The 26,528-nt window shown below is 39.9% G+C and overlaps 1 protein-coding gene across 4 annotated transcripts in view; it reads left to right on the forward strand.

Annotated features, from left to right (window-relative positions):
* Nucleotides 1-26: 26 nt before the first annotated feature.
* The window catches only part of LGI1 (leucine rich glioma inactivated 1), a 28,832-nt gene continuing 2,330 nt past the window's right edge, over nt 27-26,528 (forward strand). Inside the window, exons 1-6 of one of the 4 annotated variants that reach the window (XM_054276631.1) lie at nt 27-116; nt 16,664-17,112; nt 17,493-17,564; nt 21,337-21,408; nt 21,504-21,575; nt 25,602-25,673. In XM_054276631.1, coding sequence (XP_054132606.1) covers nt 16,922-17,112; nt 17,493-17,564; nt 21,337-21,408; nt 21,504-21,575; nt 25,602-25,673 — 479 coding nt within the window. In that variant the 5' untranslated portion in view covers nt 27-116; nt 16,664-16,921. Of the gene's footprint in view, nt 117-14,618; nt 14,635-16,505; nt 17,122-17,492; nt 17,565-21,336; nt 21,409-21,503; nt 21,576-25,601; nt 25,674-26,528 lie in introns of those variants that run through there. The other 3 variants (XM_054276633.1, XM_054276632.1, XM_054276634.1) reach the window with 3 other exon arrangements.

Raw genomic sequence — 26,528 nt, forward strand, 5'->3', positions numbered from 1 at the left:
GAGCCGGCACGGGAGGGGAGGGGAAAGCCGCTCATCATGTTTAGGGGCGAGGGGAGTCTCCCTGCCCGGGAACCCGGTCAGCGGCCCCGGCTGCCGCGGTCTCCGCCTCTGGGAAGGTAGGACTGTGCCGCAGGGGCTCAGAGGGGCCTGAGCGCGCCCCTCTCCCCGACCCGGGTCGCCCGCGCACCATCCCCGGCGCTCTCGGGCAGGGCAGTCCCTGTTGTGGGGGCACGGGCTCAGACGCCGCTGCGGGTGCCGGGGCTCGGTGGAAAGGGTGCCTCGGGAGGGATAGGGGAGGCGGGGGTCGTTGTTCGGGAGGGGACCTCTCCCGCAGAAGGGGACGCTCCGGGCGGGAGGCCCCGGGAGGCGCCCTGCGGAGGGCAGCAGCTGCCAGGCGTGCCCGGGAGCTGCGCGCTGCCCCCGGCGCGGCACGGACCGCGACCCCCTCGGTGCGGCACAGACCGAGATCGCGACCTCGGCACGGCGATCTGTAACACTGATTGCTGCCTGTGCCAGCGGCTTCTCTCCTCGTCAGTCGCATCTCGCAGTTAGAAGAACGAAAGGCGGTATGTGACTCAGTTTCCCTGTGAGGACCGGCGGCAACTGGGCGATAAGAATTTGGGAGCCCGTGGGTTGCATCATAAAAAGTAGCTTTATAAACCAGAAGTATTTGCTGATAAAGTAGCTGGGAAGCACCAATCTTCGGCATTAAGTCATCAGATAGAGCAATTAACTGTCAATGAATTGATAGTTTCCCATCAAACACAACCTGAAATGCTGAAGTCTGAAATGCTGTAGTCCATCTGGACTGTGTTTCCAGTTGTGTTATTGATTCCTGGATAGTTAAACCACAGACACACTTAATACAGGGAAATATTAAAAATTTAGATACTGCTGCTACCCTTGTAATATACAAGTTGTAAAATATAAGTTGTAGGTGTTGCTTTTCTGCAGTAAGACAATCACACACCATAGCTGCCAGTGAATCTCCTTACCTTGGCTAGTAGATCGCTGTTTTCAGATTTTTTTTTCTCCTGACCTATTGTTTGTGTTACTTGTTATGCCATTATTGCTGTGAAGGAATGCAAAGATGATGCTAAAGTGTCCCATGGAAAGGAACTGAGTGGCACTGTGCATATTTGAGTGCATGCAGTATTCTGCTGAAGTCCTACTGAATGTGGCCCATTTCCTTTAAAGGGCAGAGACTCTTTTGCAAGAATGGAATTATCCTAATTAATAATTTAAATATATCAAAATAAATAATGTATACTCTCAAAGCTGTAATAGCAAGCATCTTTTTGTTGTTCCTGCCTTATGGAAATGACAGCCTGCTTTAGTGTGAATGAATCCTGACATGATTCTAGAAACTGGGCCAACATATCATTGATTATGCACTTTGAAGAAGAGTGGGAAAGGTAGAGGAAAGATTTACAGTGCTTGAATCTCTTGGCATTGCGCTGTGGCCACAAAGCCTGCATATAGAAAAAATACAGTTTCTGGGACAGGAAAATTATCTGCAGTGAGTCCATCTATAGCAGCTGCTGTAGATGCTGAAGTTATGTTATAAACAGCTTTTCTGAGAATAGCAGCTAGATAATTTCATCTTGCTATGCTATGCTTTTCTGATGTCTAACTGCGTTGCTTCAGAACATCACCTGACTGCATTTTATATGTGGGCTACAGTAAGCTACAGCTGGGGAATGGGTTCAGAAATGGCCTCCTAAATAAACTGGAATTTGAAACTGAATGTGCCCTTAGCGTTGGTATATGCATTATACTTTACTCCAATGGCAGTATCTCCGTAGTTTAATTCCAGCAGCAGTATATTTTGACACCAAAAAGGCACTTCTCTTATGAGTCCCACGGGATTGGAAGATACAGGAAAAAGAACAGATGAGATGGACATAACTCATTACAGGGCAGGAGGTTTTAAGTGGGATTTCGATGACTGTACAGCCAAACCTTAGGAGCACAGCTTTCCTTTACAAATAAGTCAATCTATGCCAATCTGTGCCAATCTTTACAAGTAAGTCAAGCTACCACTGAAGAGAGCGTTCTTCTGAACTGGATCTAATGCTCATCTGACCACTCTTGCTGAACAGCGGAATTTAATTTTCTGCCACCCTAGCTCCTGTGACTGTCCTGATGTGGTGTCTGGATGAGTAACCCTGGTGAAGCGAAAAAATGTTAGGGATGGGACAGGAGGGAAGTGGGAAGTGAGCAGCAGCTCTCTTTTAGATCAGGTCAGCAGTAATGTGAAACAATAGTCTTAAATTACAGTAGTCCTGAACTTTGTGGTCCACAAAGGAGAAAACATTATTGTAGCTTTAACTTGAGTTCTGCCCTAAATCTAGAATGGGCTAAATAAAGTATGAGACTATGTGACCTGATGTATCCAAAAAGTTTAAGTCAGACATGGTACATATATCATAGCGATGCAGAATTCAAAGTATACCTGACACATCCTTATTGAGCTGTTCATAAGAGCTTCATGTTCATGTTTCTAGTGTAGGAGATTTCACAGCTTAATACCTTAATCTATTAACCTGTTAGGTATAAGGGGTTTTTCTTACTATCTAAGAAAAAAAAAATCTTGTTTGTTGCTACTTGAGTTAATTTCTTAATGCCCTGAAGACATATATCCCCACAGTTTTCCCTTTTTGTAGCCTGAGAAGGTGCTTCAATCTTTCTATACAGGTTACATATTGGAGAACTCTTACATTTTATTGCTCTTTTTCAGACTCAGTTTTCTCTATGTATTTTTAAGAAATACAAAGTGTAGATGTTTACTCCTTAACAATATTTAGCCAGGAAGAAACACATCAGCCTTCCTGCAGAAGATGATTGCCCCCTAAGATCTTCTGGTAAAGTTGTTTAAACTCAACAGCCTCTGGTCTGTTGAATCAAAATTAGTTTGGTTAGCCCATTAAAAAATTGTTCAAATTTTTAATGAAGCAAATCAGAAGGCTTTGCCAGCAGGCTTGAAGAGGCAGCTACCACTGGTATGGAGAGCAAGGGCAGGGCAGCCACTGACAACTACGCCCATTGTGAGCTGTTGCCACAGACCACATTTGAGTTTGATTATGAGACAGTAATGTGGAACCATCAAGAATTCTAGTAAAACTGATATTTGTCCTGTTTAATCTTTCCTCTTTCTCCATTAAGTCAGTTCTTTTGTTGACACACGAAGAAATTACTTTCTAATGCTATTTGATATTGGCACCTTCCTATCTCCTACATGGCTGTGAAGTAAGTTGCCAAATCATTTATTTTTGTGTCTTTTGTACGAACAGTACTTTGGCATCTGTCATGTTCCTGATTTTTATCCTCTCCTATTTGAAACCCCCTAGTAATTTGTAGAAAAAGCAAGTAAAGCTAAAAATGGACGTTCACATATGCCAGTAACATCACATTCAGCAACTGTAGCTCTTTTTCATTTAGCTGTACCCATGTACAATTTCAGGGATGTACTGTGCCTCCCAACAAGTCCTGAGGAAGGTATACACTACAGTCAGGCAGCTGATTCCCAAGCTTAGCACTTCCTGACAGTCAGGGAAAACCAGTGGGGCTGTACATGAGAGGCAGTGCCTCAGGCTCACCAGTTCACATCACAGGTACTGGTAGCTCCAAACTAGTCATTAATGATACTGTGTAATCATCTAGAGGCTATGTGGAGATAGCAGGCAGTGCATACCTGGTTTGTCAAATTCAATAAATGGTGTGTTCCACTTGTTTTTCTCATACACAGAATATTAAACAGCAATCTTAACTAGCCACTAGATGTCAATGTTGCTGTGCTAAAGGGCAAATGCAGTTTTATTTGTTTGGCTGATAAAGTAATTTCATCCTGAAAAGAACTTCTGTATTTAAAGATATTTCCAGTATAGGGTCAGTTACAAAAAATAATCATGGACAAGCCCATGCTATGTCCGTTATTTGAAGAGAAGCTGTGCAGTTTTATGATATTTTGAAGTTGCAATTAGCTTTTCTGTGCAAAATCATTGTTAGAAAGGTGCCTTTGAAAAATAGTATCTGATTGACCATCAGTTTCCTTCCTTGTTCTAAAATCCCAGACCTTTGTAGAAGTAGCCACAATCATTGTATTGCATTTCACTTGTTAATAAGATAAAATAGAGAGAATAGAATAGAATAGAATAGAATAGAATAGAAGAGAAGAGAATAGAAGAGAATAGAATAGAATGTATATCTAATCCTATTATAAGAGTTATTGACTTTCCTGAATTCCAGGTATCCGTGGACATTTTCCTCTTAATTATTTCTGTTTAACACCATTGGATATCAGTGTCAGATACATTGTATGGAGATAGAATTTCTAGAACACCAAGACTTCCAATATGATAGGCAATTTGAAATTTTGAAAATGTGTATATCTAAAGGCAGATCTGACAGATGATGGCATTTTAGAAGGATACACGAGGTAGAATTTGACCCATGGACCTTTGTTATTCCTGGCTCTTCTACCTCTAGGGTGAACTAATCACTGCCAGTCTCCACAACTGCTTACTGCCTGGTGCACTGAAGGTGCTGGTTGTATTGTATTGTCTGTCTACAGAGCATTTATTTTGAGACCAAAGTTTGGAAATTGGTTTCATAAACAGTTATGGAAAGCTGAAGAAGAAAACAGTGCTCATCTTGAATTCAGATTAAGCTTGTTCTGCTGTTAGGATAAAAACAAATCTCAAAGGCTCATATTAAAAATATAGTTGAAACCTCCTGTTGATCTGAAAATCTCCCAAGAAGTCAAAGATGTGGAAATTGCACCCTCATTCTCAGCTGATTAACTTGGTAAACAGAATCCCTGTTTTGGCCACAATGTTAGAAAATAGAGCCTAAATAACCTGATTTATTCCCTTAGCTCCACCTCCTATGAGATATGCATATAAGGCCTCTCAACTTCATACACAATTCACAAGATTTTTTTATTACTGTTGACAGAAGAGCAGCCTTAGTCTTCATTATCATGGACTGAAGTAGTTGAAGTCCTGCCCTGCAGTTTAGTTGATGGTAGCATTACTTCCACTCCTAACATGCCAAAGAATCACAGATACACTATGGAGGAACTATAACTGTTTCAATTCCTAATATCTATTTAGTTTTATTGCCTATGAGTACAAAATTATGTAAGAATCTTATAATAATATCTTGAAAACCAGATTGCTTCATTTATTCATTTTGTTGTAATTAAGGGAACACTCAAAGCATCAACCTTGTTCCTAAAACTTCTGTGTACTTCAAAAAACTTAATTAAAATAAAGTTTTCTGCAAGTCTTTGTTAAGATGTATAGTGTAAAGAATAGCAGTATGATCATGTAAAGACTAACTTATTCAGTTATGGAAATAATAAATCAGACTTTGATAAAAAATAATACTTAGAATCAACTCTCCATATTATCTTTAAAGCTTGGGCTTATTTTTGCAAAATGTACAGAATTTACTAAATAAAACCCCTAGAGATATATTCTGTAGACTCCTGTCTAGTGTCTTTAATCGTCACTGCTAGTTCCACATTTGTTTTGTGGCAGGTGATTTTTGTCTCCAGAGCTTAGTCTGGCAACTCTGCTAGAAGAAATCTCACTACAAGATTACACATGCATGTAGGCATGCATAAACTTGAGCAGTGACTTCAGCCTATCAGGAATTTAATTTAAAAGTAATTATCAGTATGTACAAATACTACTTTCGTTTTATCAACCTGCACTTAAGTAAGTGGAATACAGAAACTAACTCCTCTACCATGTTCCAGTTTTCATTTTAGAAAGGAGGAGATTTTAGAAGTTCATTATGCTTAAATACCCTGAAGTATGAACTATTTCCTAAGAGAGCAAAGAATGCCTAATCTTACTTTTATGGCTAGATCTGCTTTGGTGGAAAGTGACTGATGGCATCCAATTACATAAATACAAGAGAAAGGCAAATTTGTTTTTCCAGTTTGATATCAGAGTTATTATATAAGATGAAAAAATCATAGAAAATAATAACCAAGAGAAAGAAAATCTAGTAATGTGGAAATAAATAAAACAACTGACAAGCAATGTACTTATTTTCTTTAAATTACATTGTTTCCCACTGGATTTTTTGGAAGGGGAAAAAAAAAGAATACATGAGCAAAGTTACAGTTTGAACATTGCATTTTTAAACCATAGTGGAAAAGATCTGTGTTCCCTCTTTTCCCGAGGTGCATTTTTGTCCATAATGTCTACCATGTTTATGTATTCAGAATACTCACAAGAATTGAGGAAAGGTACAAATTATTGACAGGGAATGTTTTCTGAAGTCTTCTGTATAAAAAGGTGGCAGACAAGCCACTGTCATCTGAATCATGCAAGCAGTATAGCACTGTTTTGTACCCAGCATTCTATGTAACCTGGAATAGAAAGGTCTGAGTCCGAGATATGATGTTAATAGAGATGTACAGTCTCATTCCTGCTAACATGTTCCAAAACCACGTTTTTTACACATGTGTTTCATCTTTACTTAGAAGTTGAGCTCTTAACTCAGCAATCCAGAAGGCCAGTTGTGAAAACTGTACTGTGGAGTGGCTCAGATGAGTTCATCACAGTGTTTTCCACTGGTTGTCCTTAAGCAGTGAAAATAAATCAGATTATTTGCAATATACAGCGCTGCAGGCAGGTGTTTGGAATCTCACAGTCAGATTTTAAAAAAACTAAAGTATTAGAGCATAATATAATGTAGTGATGACAGAACTGGCCATCACTTTTTCTTACTATTTCAGTGGGATTACATAGTAAAGCATTACAGTAGCTGCATGTAGAGACTGTTAGTACCAGGTTGAGGTGATCAGTACCTGGTCCTTCAGTGAAAACTGAAGGATACAGGGATATAAAAATGCTGCTGTGACCACTGAAGTAGGATGAATCAGTTAAAAATTCCTATTTCACAGTTTTTGATGAACGTGCTTATAGAGTACTGCTGTGAAACCTCATTTAATTAATAATACCATGAGCCATTCTGCTAGAACTGAGCTTTTATTCGTAAAAATATACTACTGATTGTCAGGGTTTGGAAATAATAGGGATTATATTTCAAATTAAATACAATTTTATGTTATTTAATCACCGGTATCATTAAGACATGAAGTACTGAAACACTATGAACCTTTCTATTGAAAGTGTTTCCAGGACACTATTCATTCCATGGCACCTAAGTGGAATGGGAAAGATAACCATCCTAAATGGCAACCATTAGTCTAACTTGGTTACAAATATCAAGTTATGATATTTATAGCCAGCAACACTGAGCTGTGCAATATCCACAACTCTAGAAGTAAAAATGTCAGACTCAAAAAACACAGAGGAAAGTTACCTATTTCAAGTAAAAGGAAATATTGCAGCTTGTACCCTAGGGGAGATCCTGCTACTTGCTGACACCACATTCAATTTGCAAGTGTAAGTCAAAATGTTAACAGTTACATATCTAGATGACTGCCTTTCTTGAATGGAAACAAAACCACATGGAAGATAAGGGTCAGGATGTGAAGTGAGATCTGAGTGAAAAACATTTTCTTTAGCATTTCATAAAACATTCTGTCAAGTTTGCATTACACTGTCCTTAATTATTCTGCTCACAAAAGATGGATTGTGTTATTTAGATTTATATTAGGGTCTGTTTTAATACTTTTTATCAAACTTCGTTTAGTAAATCCATGCCACTCTTTCCATGTAAAACTTTTATTTGAACCTCAGCCTTAACAGAGTACTTGGCGGGTTTCTATAATAGGAGTCTGTTAACGAAAGGAAGACACCATTCTGACTACCTCATTTATCTTAGATATCGTCATAATCCAGCCACAAATGTTAAGAACTAGAAAAAGTAAGACTAGTGAAGCACTTTGATATTTTCTAACTCGAAGACATCAAGACTCACAGAAAAATATGCCCATACAACAGAATACCAAATTATTCTCCCAGTTAAAAAGAAGCTAGTATATGAATATTATCTTCATTAATATATGAATACTGTTGTACTGCGATCTAACACTACGGCGTGAAAAACAAAGCCTTAAACTTATGATGACGTTCATGATTTGTATTGATTTGCAGTTCATTCCAGCCTTAAGAACAACACAAATACCCCACCCTTGTAGCCTCAGAGCCTTTATGAAAGGGCATCACAGCCCTGGTCGCAGATGCCCATCACATGCATCCCCACAGATCCTCAGCAAGGAGGGATTTAGCTGCCTTTGGAACATCACCCATTCTGAATCTATAGCAACCCTCCTCTAATATGCAAACCTATTTTTAGCATCAGGGCAGCCTTGAAAGCAGCAGGTAAAGCATGAAAAGAATGAATAAGTGGTTGTGGTGCTTGCCTGTGAATAGAAGCTATATATAGCTCCTGAGAGAGATCTTAATATATATGTGTATATATAACGTGCATATGAAGGGATATCTGCCTCCCTGAGGGGGAAGCAGGGGTGTCAGAAACATAGAGTAGGCTATGAACAAATTATTACTATTTGTGACCTGAGCTGTTATCTAAAGTCATTATTTCCAATTGTTCTGTTTAAGAAAATAAATTGTTAATGGAATTGGGTATCTTTGATCCAGTCTTTATTTGCAATGAATGCATAGGCTTCATTTCCCTGAGTGAAGAGAAAATTGAACAGCAGGAGACTATTTGCAGTTCCAAGCTCTTTTCAGCCATTACTTGCTCCAAGAAATTCTCTAGCGAATTTCTCAGGTCTCCCTTTCCATGCCTAGGAGCCAACATCTCAGTTTCTGTGATGTTAGCTGTTCTCTTGAGTTCCCAAACCTGCCTTTTTTTTTTAATCCTTGTCTTTTACTCTTATATATTCATCCATTTGCTTCTAAAAAAAATCTTAGGAAAAAAGGCCACATGTGCCTTTGTTTAATCAGTACTGTGTGCCATTTATTTAGCTGGGGAGCTATACTGCTTCATGAAGGAGCTGATTACTTCTTACTGATGTGTTATATTGAGGCTGGGAATTAGGCCCTCCAGTTTTAATGACTCTTTGCCTAAATCACAAGGGCAGCAACAGTGGAAACTTACAGATGCCTACAAGTGATTGGTGTTAAAAAGAAAGCTGGCTGTATAGTATTTGGATTATTGTCTTAGAAAAGGGATAATTAGGAATCCTTTTGAACTTAAAATGTGAATGTTACCATGTTCAAGGTAGGGAAAATCCTTTAGCTTCTGAGCAGTCACAACTAAAATGTGTATTTCTCTCTATTGCTATGAAAATTATATTTAAAACTACAGTCAGTTTCTTAGATAAGGATGTTGTGTTGGTTTTGTTCTCCCACTGCAGAGGGAAAGAGCCAGCAGCCAAAAGAGCAAATCTTTTCTTAAAGCTGTACTAAATATGCAGCATATTGGCATATGAACAAACGGATGAAATGAAATTTTCAGCCCTCTGAAGTCTCCTCTGCAGGGCAAATATGGTTTGTAAGAAAAAGGGACTTTGGAGTTCAGCTTGGTGCAGTACTTGATGGAGAGTCAAGTGCAGTGACAGCATGCCTGCATAATGTAGGGTGGCAGATTTGGTATTTACTTAAGGTAAAAAGGATTAACCCTTACTGAAAAAGTAAAGTATTTTTCCAAATTTCTTGAGTTGCTGAGAACAGTTAAAACATCAGTAAAATACGTTTGTGGAGCTATCACCAACAACCCCTTAAAATGTTTCAGTGCTGGTCCAAATCTCTGCTTTGTAAAGCATGTCGATTAGCAATGATGAAACAATAATATGTGTTTGATGAGTCACATCCTTCCTAGAGTGTAGTTCCTTATGTCCATGGCACTCCAGCAAGGCTTCTACTTGAAGTATTTCTGTGACTTCAGTGGCACTTAGATTTGTTCCATTGTTAATTATTCAGGACATAGAAACCTGGTTTTAACAAGTAAAGACTTTCTCCTCGAAAGCCTGTTGTCTCTGCCGTACAACAAATAAATTTTCTATGTACATTTAAATAAATAATATTTTGTTACTTCTTTTATGTCTGCAAAATGACAAGGAAAATTTAAAGGCAAGTTTATAAAGATTAGAATAATTCTTTGGGGAGCCAATGCCATGAAAAAGTACAGAAGGGCATATAAGATAGCACAGGTCAAGGAAAGGATTTTGTAACACGCCGTCTGTTTTTAATTAGCATCTTGGCACACTGGAAGAGCTCAGACATTTTTCCATGAAGAAATGTATTATAGACTTTTCTAGCTGCCAATTAAATGGCATTTAGATACACTGACAGTAGTATGTTGTTTTGGGTCTGCAGAAAGCGCTTGCTCATGCTAGAAAATCTGGGACATTTTGTTTTGTATAGAGGGTTCTTACTGGACTGACTTTTCTATCCCTTCTATTCTGCATGTAGGCATGAAGGAAACCTATGAATAAATACCAAATTAAGAGTGCAAGGAGCTGGCAGAGGGGAAATAATTATGAAGTGTCAGTGTGTATACACCTGCTGAAAGTCTGTCCTCCAGGTAGAGGATAATTTTTAAACAATGCTAAATACTGGGGTGTTTTATGAGGTTCATATATTGTCCTGTTTGGTAGAGACTGAGGTACTTTGTCACCAGTTCTGTCATATGATTCATTTAAATATGAGCATTTGTAACATGAAACTGCCCCTCAAGTGTGCAGCTCCCTATGCATTTTCTCTAACAGTGCAACCAATGCTCTCTGCCCACTCCTGTCCTCAGCTGCTTGTTCTGACTCTGGCAGTTTTAGGGGGGTTGAGGGGGTGAGTTTGAAAGATTTGGGCTTGTTTAGGGTTTTATTTGTTTTCTAGTTCTTTTGCCAGCTAATTTATTTAATCCAGTTTAAAGAATAGCATTAGAATAGAAAACCAGCAGTGATCTGTGGAAAAGAGCAGAATCAATAGTACTTGCAAGAGTTGGGAAGAGAGAAACCATCCTATTAAGGAAAGTGTTGCACAGAATATGTTCTTAAAATCACCATGCCAGTTCTGAAGAAGCTGGCAATTACAAATTAAGCAGAGATTCTCTCACTAGTATCATAGTTTTCATTCTGGTAGTACTATGTAGAGGGTAAAAAGGCAAAAAGTAACTTGCCTATTTAAACAAGACTTCTCCTTGCTGAGAGGTTCATTTAGAGAATACTTAATCTTATAGCAAGGTGTATGCTAGCTGGTGAGTGTGATGTCAGTTCCACTGAAATGGACAGGAATGTTCACTGTCTCAAGTGTGTCTGTCCCCATTTCCACCATGGGAGAAGTTGATCTTCCCTGAGTAAACTGCAGCCAAATTTTTATGAGAGTTGTCTTGAAAGATAGAAAAAAAAAAAATCCAGATTTCTGCAGCAGGTGGAAACCTCGTGTTCTTTTATATTGTCTCCTTTCCTACACTTCCCCCTGTATTAGGTGTGGTATCAGTTCCTGCTGTGAACCATGAAGTGGCACAGCTTCATACATCTTTGAATTGGGCTCTGGTTTGCTCTTGAGCGTGTATGTTTGCTCTTTCATTTCCCCCCCAGCTTTAAATACCCATTGTTAGCATTTTCAAGGCAAAACACAGACAATAGAAGCAAAGCAAGAACTATTTGTGTAGGTCTGGAGAAAAGTGGCTGGTTATCAGGAGAGCAGTTAATGTGATGCTGCTGGGTTGGGTGCTACAAAGCACACTGGTTTATAATAGAGCTTGGAAACAAACAAAGCATCGAGAATCATAAGAATGTTGAAAGATCTTAGTTGCAAAAAAATAAAACCTAATAGATTCATTTTGTCTGGCTTCCCTTTGAAAGAAATACACTGTGCATCTGTTTTTCTTAAAGAGAGATCATTCAGATATCAGTACATTTCTCCTGACATATTTTTTGTCATTGGTCAAATTCTGGTGTACCTAAATCAGCAAGCAGTTCCAGAGACACCTGCACATTGACGAGGACACGCTCAGTGGAGCGGGTGTTGTGACATCACTATGGAATTTTGGCTATGAGAGCTCACTTCAGAGGAGATCAGTTCCTGGTCCACAGTGAACTGTGAACTGGCTACTTTACGTAAGGGAAAGGAGACCACCCTCCAAGTCTTTTTTTCCTCTGAAGCTGGCAGCAGTTAAGCAGCCATTTCCTTGGCTTTTTGACACAAGGACTGGCCTGCTTGTTCTGCTTTTAATGAAAATGGTATAATAAAGAAAGATACCCATAATAAGAACCTGTATAGACAGGATAGGGCAAAGTCAGCAGAACTTTCCAAATAAAAAGGTTTGGGCAGTCTTGTGATCATTCCCAAGCTTGTCTGTGTTATGAGCTGTTGTAAAGGCATCTCAAGTTTTATTATGCCTAACCTGCAGAAGGCCTCTTCCTGGCAGTGACTCTTCGTGCCAGATCCACCAGGAAGCATAGTCTTTTCAGAACTGTTTAGAATTCACAAGACTTAGTTTTGTTTATTGAAAGTACAGCCTCATTCTCAGCTGCTTTAAATTTGCCATTTGCTGCAGAATTTCTTAAAAGGGTCAAGAGAGCCAAGAGAACAAAATCTCAGACTCATGAGGTATTTGTAGGAGTCTGTGATCTCAAAATCCTTCTGCTCCAAACACAGTGGTAACATAGCAATGACAATGTTTTATTCTTTAGGAGATCAGTGAATACGGGGTGTGATTTGGGCTATTGCCCATCCATGTGGTGTAATATTATGGGCTTAAAACCAAGCACAGTAAAGTCTCATCATCACCATCAGTGGATTTTGGATTAGGCTAGGTATGCGCAGGCAGCTCATTCTGAACAGAGAAAAGGCAGCACAGTTTTCTAACAGCAGGATGAAATCAAGGGTAGCTTTAACAGGATATGGATCTGCAAAGGGAACTGTACTGAACAGGAAGCTTATTCAAATTGTGTCATATGTTGGTCATGAAAACATTCTAGTCTAATGCAAATATGCAAATATAGTCGTTAGCATGGAGTTAATACCTTGAAAATATTAAATATTTTTTAAAATAATTTTTGCTCTAAGTTTTGACCATTTGTGTCTGCTTTCCTCAAATATTTTAGCAAACAGGTTTACTTGTAGAAGTATTAATATTTTAACCAGATATTGGAGAATATGTGCTAAAAATGTATGTAATAATAATAATAATAATAGTAATGCATATTTTTGCTCTAGGAAGGAAGCCATGGAAGTTGTGCTAAGTATGACCAAAGAACACCAGCAGTGGCGGGTGGTGAATACCTCTAGTGGCAGCAGGCAAAAGTAGCTTTAATTTTGACTGTCATATACTTGCACCAAGATTTTTACTAGATGGTTGATTATCACCAAAAATTGTCGTCAGCAGACAATTTGGATACATTGGAAGAAACAGCAATTTGTTTCTTACCACGCAGAGCCACTGCGTGGGAAGCCACCGGTGCCTAAGGCGTACTTGGCTCTGGTTAATAGCGGAGAGGTGGAACATGACGGCACATTGGTGCAGGACACGCTGCGGCCGCTCGCCGTGTGCCCGCTCGGTCCCTCTCGGTCCCGGCCGCCGTCGCAGCTCGGGCCGGCAGCGCAGGGGCCGCGGGGCCGTGAGGGCGAGGGGCGGCCCTGGCGCTGCCTCGGGCCCGGCCTCGCCCCCGCCCGGCCAGGCCGCCCAGCGCGGGCGCCGCCCGCGGCCGCCGCGTTGCCGGGATACGGGGCCGCGGCGAGGCGGAGGCGCGGGGCCCGCGTCCCTCAGCCGTGACCCCCCGCAATGTCCCCCTGCAGTGTGCCCCTGCCCAGCCCCGAACGCGCCTGACCGCCGGCCCCCTCCGCGGCACGGCAAGGTGCGGGGTTTTCGGCTAGAACGTCAAGTGATGGGAAGCAGAGCGAGGAACGCATCCGCAACTCCCTCATCCCCCCTGCTGGAACCTTGCAGAAAGAAAAATAAATGAGTTTCGAACCCCATTGTGCCTAGTCAGTACCTGAAACAGCCGGGAAAACAAGCAAGGGCCGAGGGGCAGGCGCTGGTCCGTGGGCGCAGCAGGCGGCTGCCCGCTCCGCTGGCCCGCGCACAAACAGCCATGGCATCGGCAAAGGGTGAGCCAAGTGTCGCCGGGCTGCAGAGAAGCTGTGCCACTAAAAATCCACGAACCACTTTGGTTTTAAACTGCTACATGGCAGGAAATGAGATGCTGAGCTTGGCAGAAAAGGACCCTGGAAAATGTGATTATGCCTCTCTTTTGATGGGACTGTTATAAATATTCATAATATTGCAATTTTGGAAAAGCGGTTGTTTTGGCATGTGGTTTGGAATAGAAAACTAACTTCCAGGCGCTTCTCTGCATGGACAAAACTGGAGTCAGGTTACTGCTCTGCTGCAGAATGTGCTTTTGTTACCGAAGAAAATACTACACTGCAAAGTTTTCAGGAGGTTCACAATGTCGTTGGAGTATTAATTAAAGAGAAATGCCTAGGTAATTGATGGTGGATTTCAGTGAATGAGCCAAAGGAAATGAAACACAGGTTTTCACCATCAATGGCAAAATATTGCCATGGCAATGGGTGGCTTTGCCAGGAATAAACAAACAAACAACAACAGGCCTCTTTCAGGAAAAAAGAGAATTTTCTGTTCTCACCTCACCCTGTCTGTTCCATTGGACATCTTGGAGGGGAGAAGATGGTGTAGCCTACTTATGCAAGTCCTACAAATCCAGCTTCCCTCTCAGTAGGTACAATTAGATAATTTCCAGAGCAAGAAGTCACCTTTATACTGGGGGATGGGAAGGCAACAACATTTGCTTAATAATTATTTCAGTGCCTTGGCTACTGTAATTATTTTCCATTTTTTTACTGGAGGTGGATAGGCTCGGAAATAACCCAGGTTTTTGCCACTCTTAGCTGGTGCTGCTTCAGGGAGGGACTGCTGACAGGGAAGGTTTTCTTAAGAGCAAAAACATGGGCCTGCAGTTAAATTAATAACGACCTTTACAAAAACACAACAGAGAGAGCAAGGCAGCTGAGAAAGCACGAGCTGCCCTTTCTTCCCTGGGCTCAGATGCCTGGCAGGGTGTGCCCATGCACAGGCACTGCTGTCCTCTCCCAGCATGGCCTTTGAAGGTGGCCATCTGTCTCTGAAAGCTTTCTGGACATTTCTGGCTGCAGCAGTCCCTCAGAGAATGCAGTCCCACCACCTGGTGTGAGCTCTGGGTGTCATCCCTGGGAGATGGACCTCAGCCACCCCCCAGTCAAGGATTCACCAGTGCTGGATCCTTGTAGCCTTAGACTGAATTCCTTGCAGTTGTGCAGGCTGTTGTTCTGCCCATAGCCTGTCAAATCCCAGGTGGGCACCTGGATATGCACTAAGGCCTTGCTGGGATTGTTCCTGAGGAATATAGACATGGCCTGATGTTGATCTTGTGATTTTGTGGCTTTTTGTGGCAAGAGCAATGGGCTAGAGCCAGGTGGTCCTGTGAAACCAAAGGAGGGGCAACCAGAAGTCAAAAGAGATCTCCTCCTCAGGAGATCAGGTGTCCCCTGGTGAGGAGACAGCATCCATGTGAAGGAGCTAATAGTGAGCCTGACTGTGTTTGTATCACTGGGTTGACCCCAGTAGTGTTTGTAAGCTGTCTAATATAAACTATCCAATGGGGAAGTGTTAAGACCTGTTAAAGTTTGCAAAACTGATCTAATAGCAATATTATATTGAACAAAAAAACATCCTGTGTGGCTTCCCAGCTATTGGGCATTGTTAGCTTTGTCTTACAATTCTTAATAAAGTAATACTTAGGTACTGTTTAAGTTTCCAATAAAATATTTAATGTATTTTACTGTAAAGTCTTCAGGCTGAGGACTGTATCTCACAGAGCGCTCATACCACACCTAGCACTCATTTGATTGCAGCCTCCAGGCAGTATTGTAAAGGTTCATTATTACCACCAAGATCTGTCCTTATCCTGTCACTCTTCAAAGAAGGTCCATTCTTAACTACGGGTTTAACACAGCTGGTATTTAAATTATAATTTTCTTTTTTTTTTTTTTTCCATTGAAAAGAATCAAACCAGTTCCAAGAAAATACGTTTTTTAACTTGAACTTTAAATTAATGTTGCTCATATAGAACTGTGCTTGATCCACCTATGCCTTCATTTAACCAGCTCAGAAAACAAATAAGAAGCGTTCTTTTTCTGAGGGGAAAAAAAAGGGAAAAAAAAAAGAGCTGTATTTGGGATCTATTTTGCATGAGAAAATATTTTGTTTAGGAGTGACAGTCAAAGGCATTCTCTCATACATTGTAATATTTTCCATGTGTGGCAGCTTGTTTTTCAGTGGTACAAATATGTGCAATAAAGGCCGAGGATAAAAATGAATCTAACAGTTTTTGCAGCAATGCTTGTGATGGTTTCATTCGATTTCATTTTCCTGTGGATACTGCCATTAGTTCTGCTGCTTGCAATATGTGAAGCATAATTCTGAAAGGTTCATGAGGTTGTAGGGATCCAGTAAGAGATGACTGATTTCTCCCCCACACACATATACTCCACCCCACACCCACTCACCCACCCACCAGCAAAACATAATGCTGTACTATTTTTGGAAACAGGGAAAGGGCCTCCCTGTGAAAACAGAAAGCAGTGTATTTCTCAGTTACATCACTTTGCAATCTAATGCTGTGTTGTGCTCAGTGTTTTTGTGGTGATGCAAGTCTTTTTTTTCTTTCCTTTTTTTTTTTTCTTTTTTTTTTTTTTTTTCCCTTCAGCCGGTTGGATTTTCCCCATCTTACAGCACCTCGCAGGTCTCTTCTCTGAGCAGTACGTTGCCTGAGTGAGTGGAAACATACAGATCAGCTGCAGGTTTCTATCTACAAAAACAGAGTGAAAGAGAAAGAAAAGGGTTGGGAAAGCAGAGACAAATATTGACCTGGACTTAGAGAAAGACATCCAATGGCTGAATAAAGAACCCTGTTCATGTTTTGGGATATTCTTTCAACTGGCTGGAACGAGAGCGGATCAAAAGAATGGGAAATGCCAGCAGACCCTTTAGAAGAATTGCTTATTTCTTATGCCTTTTATCTGTGCTTTTGCTGACTGAAGGGAAGAAACCAGTGAAGCCAAAATGTCCTGCCTGGTGTACTTGTACCAAAGATAATGCTTTATGTGAAAATGCCAGATCTATTCCTCGCAGCGTTCCGCCTGATGTTATCTCACTGTAAGGGCTGTAAGCATTTGGTTATTTAATTTATGATTTAAAATGAACTAGGATGTGTGGTGTTCTCAGTGCATACTCCCTGCTTGCTGCAGGGAGTACCTCCAGCATTCAGAATCATCAGCTAATGTGTTAAAATTGTGCTGCATCCTTGAATCCTGATTTTTATATCTCTTTCATCTGTCTGTTTGTCTGTGTATGTGCACACATCTCATTTTATACCTTCTTGTATAGTACATGAAACCTGTCACGTTATATTTGGGGGGGGGAAGGTAATTTTTTTTACTTATATAAATAAATTTCTCTGTGATGACCAGATCAGTCTTATAACCATGGATATATGAGGCTACATTAATGTATGGTTGTTTTTTTCTTCTTTACAGATCCTTTGTGAGATCTGCTTTTACTAAAATCCCAGAAGGGAGTTTTTTGCTCACACCATCTCTGCAGCTTCTGTGAGAAATATTTATATGATACAATTTTTGTTATGAAGTGTATATGTATTCATAAATATTTCAGAAAGGGTCTTAGTATTAATTTTATAAGAAACAGCAGCAGAATATTTATTAGATCATAAAATACATTACTTTTGAGCAATTTGAATGATAGTGCATGTTTAATTTTTACTTAGTATTTTGCAAGGCTGTCTGTTGTCAGTACTACTTCGAATGCTTACATGCTGAAGCTTTTGGTGACAGAATGCATGTTATCTTAATTATACTCTAATTAACATTACAGTGAGGACTTAAGTATTGCAACAACTATTCTTGTTTATTTTCTGCATTCCTGGGACCTGATCCCAGTGTAAACCTGTCCATTTGCACCTCCCATCGACTGTGAGCTCAGAACCCCCCAGATCAGGCCCGTCATTGCAGTGGGACAGGTCCTGAAGTCCTTTTCCATGTAAAATTGCCATTGACTTCTGTGGAAGTTTAGTCACTTCAGTGGGAGTTTTGCCTTCATAGTACCTGGATTTGACCGTGCTTGTCATTTCATGGTCTTAAAAGTAATGACAATTTTCTTCCAATTAAAGACTAAAGTAGTTATTTAAAAATCAGATACTGTGATGAGGTATAGACGGAAAGAGAATATTTTGGGATGTTTAACTGTTAGCTGCATTTCAACATAGGATTTTTACAGGCTCACAGGCTTTCCTAGAAATGTAGGCATACGATTATATAATTGTGAGCTATACAGAGGTAGAGGGGGTGTAACCTGAACTGTTTATAGTGGATGTGCTGCCAGCCTGACACACACCCAGATTTGTCTCAGAAATCCTGCAAGGCAGACTCCCCAGTGTGATCAAAGCCAGAATCGGATGTCTGTCCCAAACCCACTTCCATGCGCTCTGGATGTGGTCAGAGGTGTGTGCTGATGGACTGGAGCTGTCTGGCTGTTAAATTAAACTGGTGGCATACCAATAGCTGAAGCCCTGACCCTGGCTGTACTCTGCTACCTCAAGTGGAGCTGATAAGGAGTTGCAGACATACTGTACAATTTTGGATACAGGGTAAATAGGTAAATGCAGTTACTATGGAAACCTAAATGCTTTTCCATGGTGCTTTATTCCAGAGAAGCTTTTTTCAGGTGGTCACAGATCACAAAGGGGACACATTTCACATAATTGCTACAATGGGCCTTCCAAATGAGGGGCGGGGGGGGGGAAAGCAGCAGCCCTGGTGGGGCTTGTATCTGAAGAGAGTGAGTAGGACATCATCTCTCTTGGCTACGATACACCACCTACACTTAGCAATCCCACTGCAAAGCAGGCAGATTTGGGCATGGTAGAGTAGGACAGACACAGTCATCTTATTTTGAGTTATTATAGTGCCTGGCACAGTGGGCTTGGACAACGTCTTATGACATTTTGGTAATGATAATAATTTCCATTTCTACTGTACAATGAAATGCACGTTCTGTGCTGCTGTTCATAAATGCTGCAACAAAAACTATGACCCCAGAAAAGCAGGGTTTGTTCCACTGTGGGCTTTGATGAGTGATGTGTTTTCCAGATATATTTTTAACATGGTAGTTGAGCTGCTTGCCATCCTTGGAATTTCAGGCTGCTAGTCTAAGGCAAATGACTCCTTAAACACAGACCATAGGAGCAGGATTGTATCTGTGGGGACAACACTCCAGTTTGTACGTGGGAAAGAAAAATTTTATCTTTGGCAGAAGATAGTAAGGGGAATAAGAATATGGAAAACTTACGTTAATTAAATATTTCAGGAATTTTTAGCTTTGCATGAATATAGATGTATTGGTAGGTTTAATTTAGCCAACAGGAAGATTTAGCAGCTTGTATGTATTTCTATAATAATAGAAATGCATATAGAAATAGTCTCCAGCATTACATTTTTGAAGTCCAAATGTAATTGGATATCTCCAATACAGCAGTCACAGATGTCTAAATATGGTGAAATTCTGCTGCTATTATTATTTACTACTATATTTAATGTAGTAGCCCCAATGGTCTCTGGAAAAATCATGGTCTTGAGCTAAACACTGCTTGTAACTCCCAGTCCAGGAGAGCTTTTCTTCTTGTGTAGTATGGACGGTATGCTCTGTGCTCTTCGTGCGACAACAAAAACACAGAGAACCTACACAGCTATGGTGAAGTGCCAGCAGGAGTGTTCCCTAAATGCAGAGAAAACCTCCCAGCTCTCATCTTCAGCACTTTTATCTCTGTGTATCAGCAACATGCTGAGGGTGCCCTTATAAACTGAAGACATGAAAGCCCACAGAAAGAGGGGAGGTAATCGTGGCATCAGGATTTGTACCTGCTCGCACTGTGCTGTTCCTGCCAAGTGACACAGTCCCCAGCTACAGCGCCATACCTTCAGCCTCCAGCCCCAGAAGCAGCAATTATGGTGACTGAGGACAATTTGGGGCAAAAATACTTTGTGCATCAAATACATCTGATGTAGCCATTGGGAAGGGGTATGAATTGGAAGGCAAATGAGCTCACCAAGTGCAAGACCTATGCTGTAAGCCTGGCAATCTCTAAAATAGCAATACTATTTAAAGAGATACCACCCTATTCTGTAAATTATTTAGTGGAGTGCAGAAAAGGAAAAATTATCCAGTAAAATCATATCAGAAAACTAAAATTAGTTGCAGGATTTAATAAATTTGTCTTCTGCTTCCAGAACTCTATTTAAATACTTGTTTTCTCTAAAACTGAGGTATTTATTGATTTTGACAAAAAGGAAGAATTTCCTGCTTGTATTTTTCCATACATTTCATATAGGAATATACTGAAGGTGGGAAAAGCACAATCTGAAACAGCCAACTGAGAAAATAAATTACCTACAATTTATTCTGAATGTAAACATCAACATAAGAGATTAACTCATTAAATGGATTAATTAGTACTTGGAAATCTTGCATTCCTGAATGTCTAAGGATGCCATAGTATGAATCTGTTTATCCATCAGGTCAATTGATTAAAATATAGATGTGCATGTAGTATTCCACTGGGGTGAAGTTCATCATGCTTTATGATGTCCCACCACATTAAAAGTGTAGCAGTCCAGGTCTAGATTATAATGGACAAATGCTACTATGGCTGATAAGCATGAATAAAGCTGGAAAAATCAATGCTAGTCCACTTTTAATGCTTACAAAATTACATAAAGTTAAATGTGCTGCTGGTAATTTTACTGTTAGATGCATATGCTAAGAGTACCTCCAAGAGGTTTAGTGAGGTCTTAAAAATATTTTTGACTTGAACACTGACTGAATTTAAGAGATTTTCTTTTTTTTTTTTTCCCCAGTAACTTTCAGTATCCTCAGGTTAAATACACTCAGAAGTTTAACTTAAAAGTTAAAGGATTTTCCTTCCTGCCAGTGTTGCAAATTCAACATGATGTCAGGGTAACCAGCAATTTAAACCAAGACAATTTAAACCTTTGTAATACTTGAAGATTTCATTGTTGTCCTAGTGTATCTCCAGAGGCGCTTATACAATCCCATTGTTTTACTGGCATGATAAACCCATGTTTACATCCCACAGAAGTCAAAGGAATTTTATCAGATGGCCCCAGTAGACAATTGTTGGATCCTTCCCTTTGCACCACACTGTGGTGCAATATTTCAGCCTTACAGTCCTATGGTGCTTGCACAGAAAAAAACATGAAACCAGGCAGTGGAAATTGGGCCTTGCTGAACCATTTTCTAAAGCTGCTGATAACCTAATGGTCTTTTGTTTTGCATTTCTTTATGCAGGTTGTTTACGTCCAACACTTTTGATGTTATTAGTGATGATGCTTTCATGGGCCTTCCTCATCTAGAATATTTGTGAGTGGACAAAAGTATATTTCCTGGCATTATTGAAGAGAGTGGGCGGGCTTCCAATTTCCAGGCATTGCTTGACCAGAATCACTTTATTACAGGTTCATAGAGAACAACAACATTAAGTCAATTTCAAGAAATACTTTCAGAGGACTGAAATCTTTAATTCACCTGTAAGTGAAGTGATTGAATATATAACTTTGCATATTTAATATAGTAACTGAACCACTGTATTGTTTAATTTCTCATTTTCATATATAACTGTTCATAGTTATTTAAGTGGCATTAATAGTAATTTGATTAGAATGTGTTAATCTTTGTGTTTCCACCAAAGACTTCCAAACTGTGGTATGTGTAGAAGGCAAAGACACAAACAGCTTCCAAGCACTACATGTTTGGCAGTAGTTCCCTGACTTTCTCTGCTTGGAGCACAGGGGATTTCCAGCTGAGCACGTAGGAGCAGGGAGAAGTATGAATTGGGAATCTTGGCACTGGATGAGGTCAGTCCCAGTTTGGGACTTGGAAAGGAGGAAGGTGGGAGCTGTGATTAGGAATGTGAGAGGCTGAGGAATGGACCCACACCTTTCTCAGGTACCCCAGTCTGACATGCATCCAGGAGAATATTACAGCCATTCTTGGGACAGGCCATCACTCCCTGTGCCCGTGTTCACTTAAGACAGTAATAGTATACAGAAGAATTTGATTACATCAAACTTGAAAAATCCCACCCAGAGCAATTTTGGAGACTTGCAACAAGATGTTTTTGTTATGGCTTACTGATCTACTTCTTCCATTCTGCACCTACCTTCCTCTGCACCCTGTCCTCTCCTGCATGGGAGCAGGAGCATCCCACAGTCAGGACCTGTCACACACTGGCACTGGGATGTGCTCACTGTTCCTTGTGTGCTGCTCAGCCCCTTGGCTGTCCCTGCCCTCTGACCTGCTGCAGCCCCTTGCTGCTTGAGCTGGGAGGGAAATTGCTCCAAAGCATTCTGAATGCCAGTGTGCTGTAGGAGCAACGCTCCCCATGTCCTCAGCAGCAGGAACATTTCTCACACATTGGCAACAAATACCTGCAACATTTCACTGCAAACAAGAGTAGCTTCCTTGTCTCTGAGCTAGGAAGACAGTTTTTATACAGGCTTTTGTCTCTTATCTTACAGCAAGTTTATTTTGTAGCAATAATTTAATTTAATGAGGAGTACATTTTTTTAAAAACAAAATACACACTATAAGAAAACAGGAAAAAAAATACAAAACAAGAAAAGGAAAAAAATCTGTAGTGTGCCTGGCATGGGTTTATACCCAGTTCTGAGCATCTGCATTCTGAAGCATGTCATGTGGTGGTGTCATAGGCAGGGGAGGGGATCCTGACCTTTTGGCCTTAACATGATAGCCTCCAAGAGGGTTTTGAAACAGGGCCGTTTAACTTTCTTTTTTGTATATTTTGACAGAGGAGAGAAAGCAAACATTCCATTTTAAACAGTTAGTGCATAAATATAATAGTTGAATTGCAATTCACCACATCTTCATCACCTAGTAAATGTACCATAAAACACTTTATGCTTTCCCTTTTGGTCAGGACACAATTCACAGCTGGCTGGAACTAAGCCTACTGTGACTGCTCATGTAGATAAAGTTACTTATGGAATGGCTCTAGGTCTGAGGAAGAGGAACGAGAGAGGAGAGGGAAAGAGGTACATAAAAGGCCTGTGCACATCCCATAACAATCCTTATTGGAGGTACAGGCAGAATTATACTGTTGTTAGGAAAAAAGATAGCTGGATAAGGCTGGTAACTGGGACCCTATCTTCAAAATATTTACGCACATGAATAGCTTTATATTCACAAGTGGGTCCAGTACATTATTTACCATATTCATTTACTTATTTAGTAGCTGCTGTTGCCAGTGAACAAATTGCTTTTCTAAAACAGAGGAAGGCACAGTTTCTTCTTCACAGGAAGGCTACCATCTTGTCTTGCCTGTTACATTGGTTTCCGGGGATGCTTCAGGAGTTTCACAAGAGAAAACATACACAGAAGACAGATCCACATTTGAGGAGCCATTGTTATTTGCATGCACATTTTTGGGACGTAGATGTGTGCATCATGCTGCTGTTGTCCATGGAGCGCTATTCACAAAGACAATGAGAAATTTGTGGAAAATAACTGCAAATGCACCTCTAGTTTAATCTGCTTGAAGAACCACTCCCCATCTTTTGGGGAAAATTGCATATACACATTAAGAATGATCATTTGGCACCCTGAGGCAATTTTCATTTAAGAAACAAGAGAGTACTTGTGTACATAAAATATATTAAAAAGAATCATAGTAAATGAGCATGCAAATAAGTTCTATGAAGTTAGGTAAGATGAACTTTGTCCTATTTATTCTATTTACTTTCTTTTCACAACATAAATTTTGGAATGCAGTAAGCTATCCAAACATTTTTACTTCTATAATGCAATTAACTTCAATAATTACAGTGTGTCCTTATTGTAAAAGAGAGACATTTAGAATTTATTATTGTACAACAGGATTTATTTGCTGGCCAGAGTACATTTAAAAACAGAAAAATTTTTAAAAGATTGCATTTTTTTTACTAATTTACTAATTTAATGTCAGAATCTTACAGTTAGCATTGGATGGTAATTTCTATGCACAATGGGTAATTTTGATTGCATTTCTCTCAAAACTGGCACCATTAGTTTACCTGCATGCTTGAGCCAACCTTTACTCTCTTATAATCCAAATACCCCATACAGCACCATCTAGGCAAGACAGTGTTTTGTAATATGTAAGTATGTTTTTTAACAGTGGACCATAAAATGCATAATTTTCATTCAAAAATTGGCAAATGGATAAACCTTATTTAAATTTTTCTGTCAGTCAGGTACCCATGGCAGTGGTGAACTGCTCCTACTTCCAAGTACACCCTCCCTTTCAGTTTGCTATATAATAACATACAAAAACAATATAGGGCATTAAACTTGTCTCAGCTTGCAAGTCCACACAGCTTTCTCCATGTGGGTTATCTGATTTTTAAAGAATTTCTCTGGAGCATAAAATTGCACATAAATGAAGCACATGATACATTCACATACAGTGTTAACATCAGATGTACTTTGAAAGTGGTGAAGTTAGAACGGACTAATGGAAGCATCCCAAATTTACTGTTCCTGATCAGACGAACACTTATTTTTAAATGATGGAGCAGACTGGGCTTGTTCTTGTGTTTAAGTATGTGCCTAAATGTCTTTACTTGGCTAGAGAAACTGTGGTTGATAAATAACATTTAAGTTTACAAGTTAAAACAGAAGAAGTTCCAAGTCTTACTAACTACAGATTCTAACTGGGATCTTAATCAAGAATTATTTCTTTCCATTTTTGTTTCTTCTCATAACTAATAAATAATTCTGTTAATTGGAAGAGACATAGACTATACCCTACAACATGATTCTTTTTCTGTCATGCCCTGTGTGACATCTGAGACCTTTGGCAGGCTCACAGAGGCAGTCAGACTGAAATGTAATATACTGTTTGTTCAAAGCCTGCTCACATTTCCTTGTCACTTTTACTAGCTGGAATACTCACTGAATTTAAACAAGTTTTCCCAACATTGAAAACTGGGAATTAATAAAATTTTTTTGCTGGTGTAATAAACATTTCCAGAGGCACATGCCAGGAAAGCAATTCACACTTATCAACAATTTATTGCCTATTACTGCATATTTTCAAAAACTATGAGCTAAACCTAAGCCCATCAGCCCATATTAGTAAGATTTTCCTTCTAGAAGAGGTACAAGAAAGTGGGGAAATTGCAGTGATATGAGCACCATGTATTGGGATCTCATAGGGAAAACATCAGTAGATCCAGTCATGACTAATTATTTTTAAATGTTAAATGGTGTTGGCAAAACACCAAAGGTGATAGCACTTTTTACTCTGCTAAGTGAAGTATTGTAAATGCTGCAAAGCTGCTGAAGAGTGGGAAAGCAGAAGGAGGCATGGCATTTTAGTGGAAGGAAAACTCACAAAGCAAATGAGCTCTTCTTAAAAGCAATCTTTTAGAACTAAGTATTAGAGAATGCCATTGTTCTTTGCCATAAGTAAAAACCCCACACAGTATACCACAATTTGCAAAAATGTGTAGTTTCATGAACAACTAGCACTAATACTGAGGTGTTTTCTTTTACAGGAGTCTTGCAAATAATAATCTCCAGTCACTTCCAAAAGACATATTTAAAGGCTTGGATTCTTTAACAAATGTGTAAGAAAGCAATTAATTAATATTTTAATTATAATAGAAGTATAAAGAGATTATTTTAGAGGACATTCTGAGTAACCATTCACACCACTAGCCAGTAATGGGTCTTGTTAGTGGGTAGAGACTACACAGTATGAGTAGGCTTGGTTTTTTTGTCTGCTCTTGTTGAGAATTTGTAATGGTTTTGAATATTCCACCAGTTATGAAGATCAGTAATATTGTTAATAGTTATGTAATAAAGCTGCATGTTCATTAAGATTTCATGAATAAGAAGGGAGAATCCTTAGGGATGCATGAGAGAGCAAGGCATGCAGGGCATGCAGGGAAGGTAGAAGATATTTAACGGAGTAACATTTTAATGTGCAAAAAGTTCCTGGGAAAGCTAACTTTTATCAATAAAGCATGGGTCTAAGTAAGTATCCCATACTAAATCTAATTGCAACCATATCAAAACATCAAAATATCATATATATATGTATATATGTATATATGTGTGTGTATATATATATATATGAATACCAGTAAAAATCCTGGGATGATAAGCTCAGAAAATGCTTTGCCTGCTCCCAGTGTTAGCAGGTAGGCTGCATCCCTGGAGCAGAGCTGCAGCAGTGAGATGTGGCCATGGGCAGTGGATCTGGAGCATTACTTGGCAAGGCTGAGCGTGGCCAGGTGGTTACACAGTCTGGTCCTGGCGCTCGCCTGTTCCTGTACATACAGTCACAAATCTGACTGAAGACAGCTGTAAAAGCCTTAAACAGAATTCCTTTGCTTGTCTCTCCTGAAGCCCTAAATGAGTGTAGCTAAAGGAGATAGTGAATACTGATGGGCTGACCATCAGGTTACATTAATTCCTTT

Source organism: Melozone crissalis, unplaced genomic scaffold (assembly GCF_028551555.1).
Source record: "Melozone crissalis strain CALT ecotype California unplaced genomic scaffold, PUWL_Pcris_2 ptg000019l_1, whole genome shotgun sequence".
In the NCBI taxonomy this organism is placed as follows: Eukaryota; Metazoa; Chordata; class Aves; order Passeriformes; family Passerellidae; genus Melozone; species Melozone crissalis.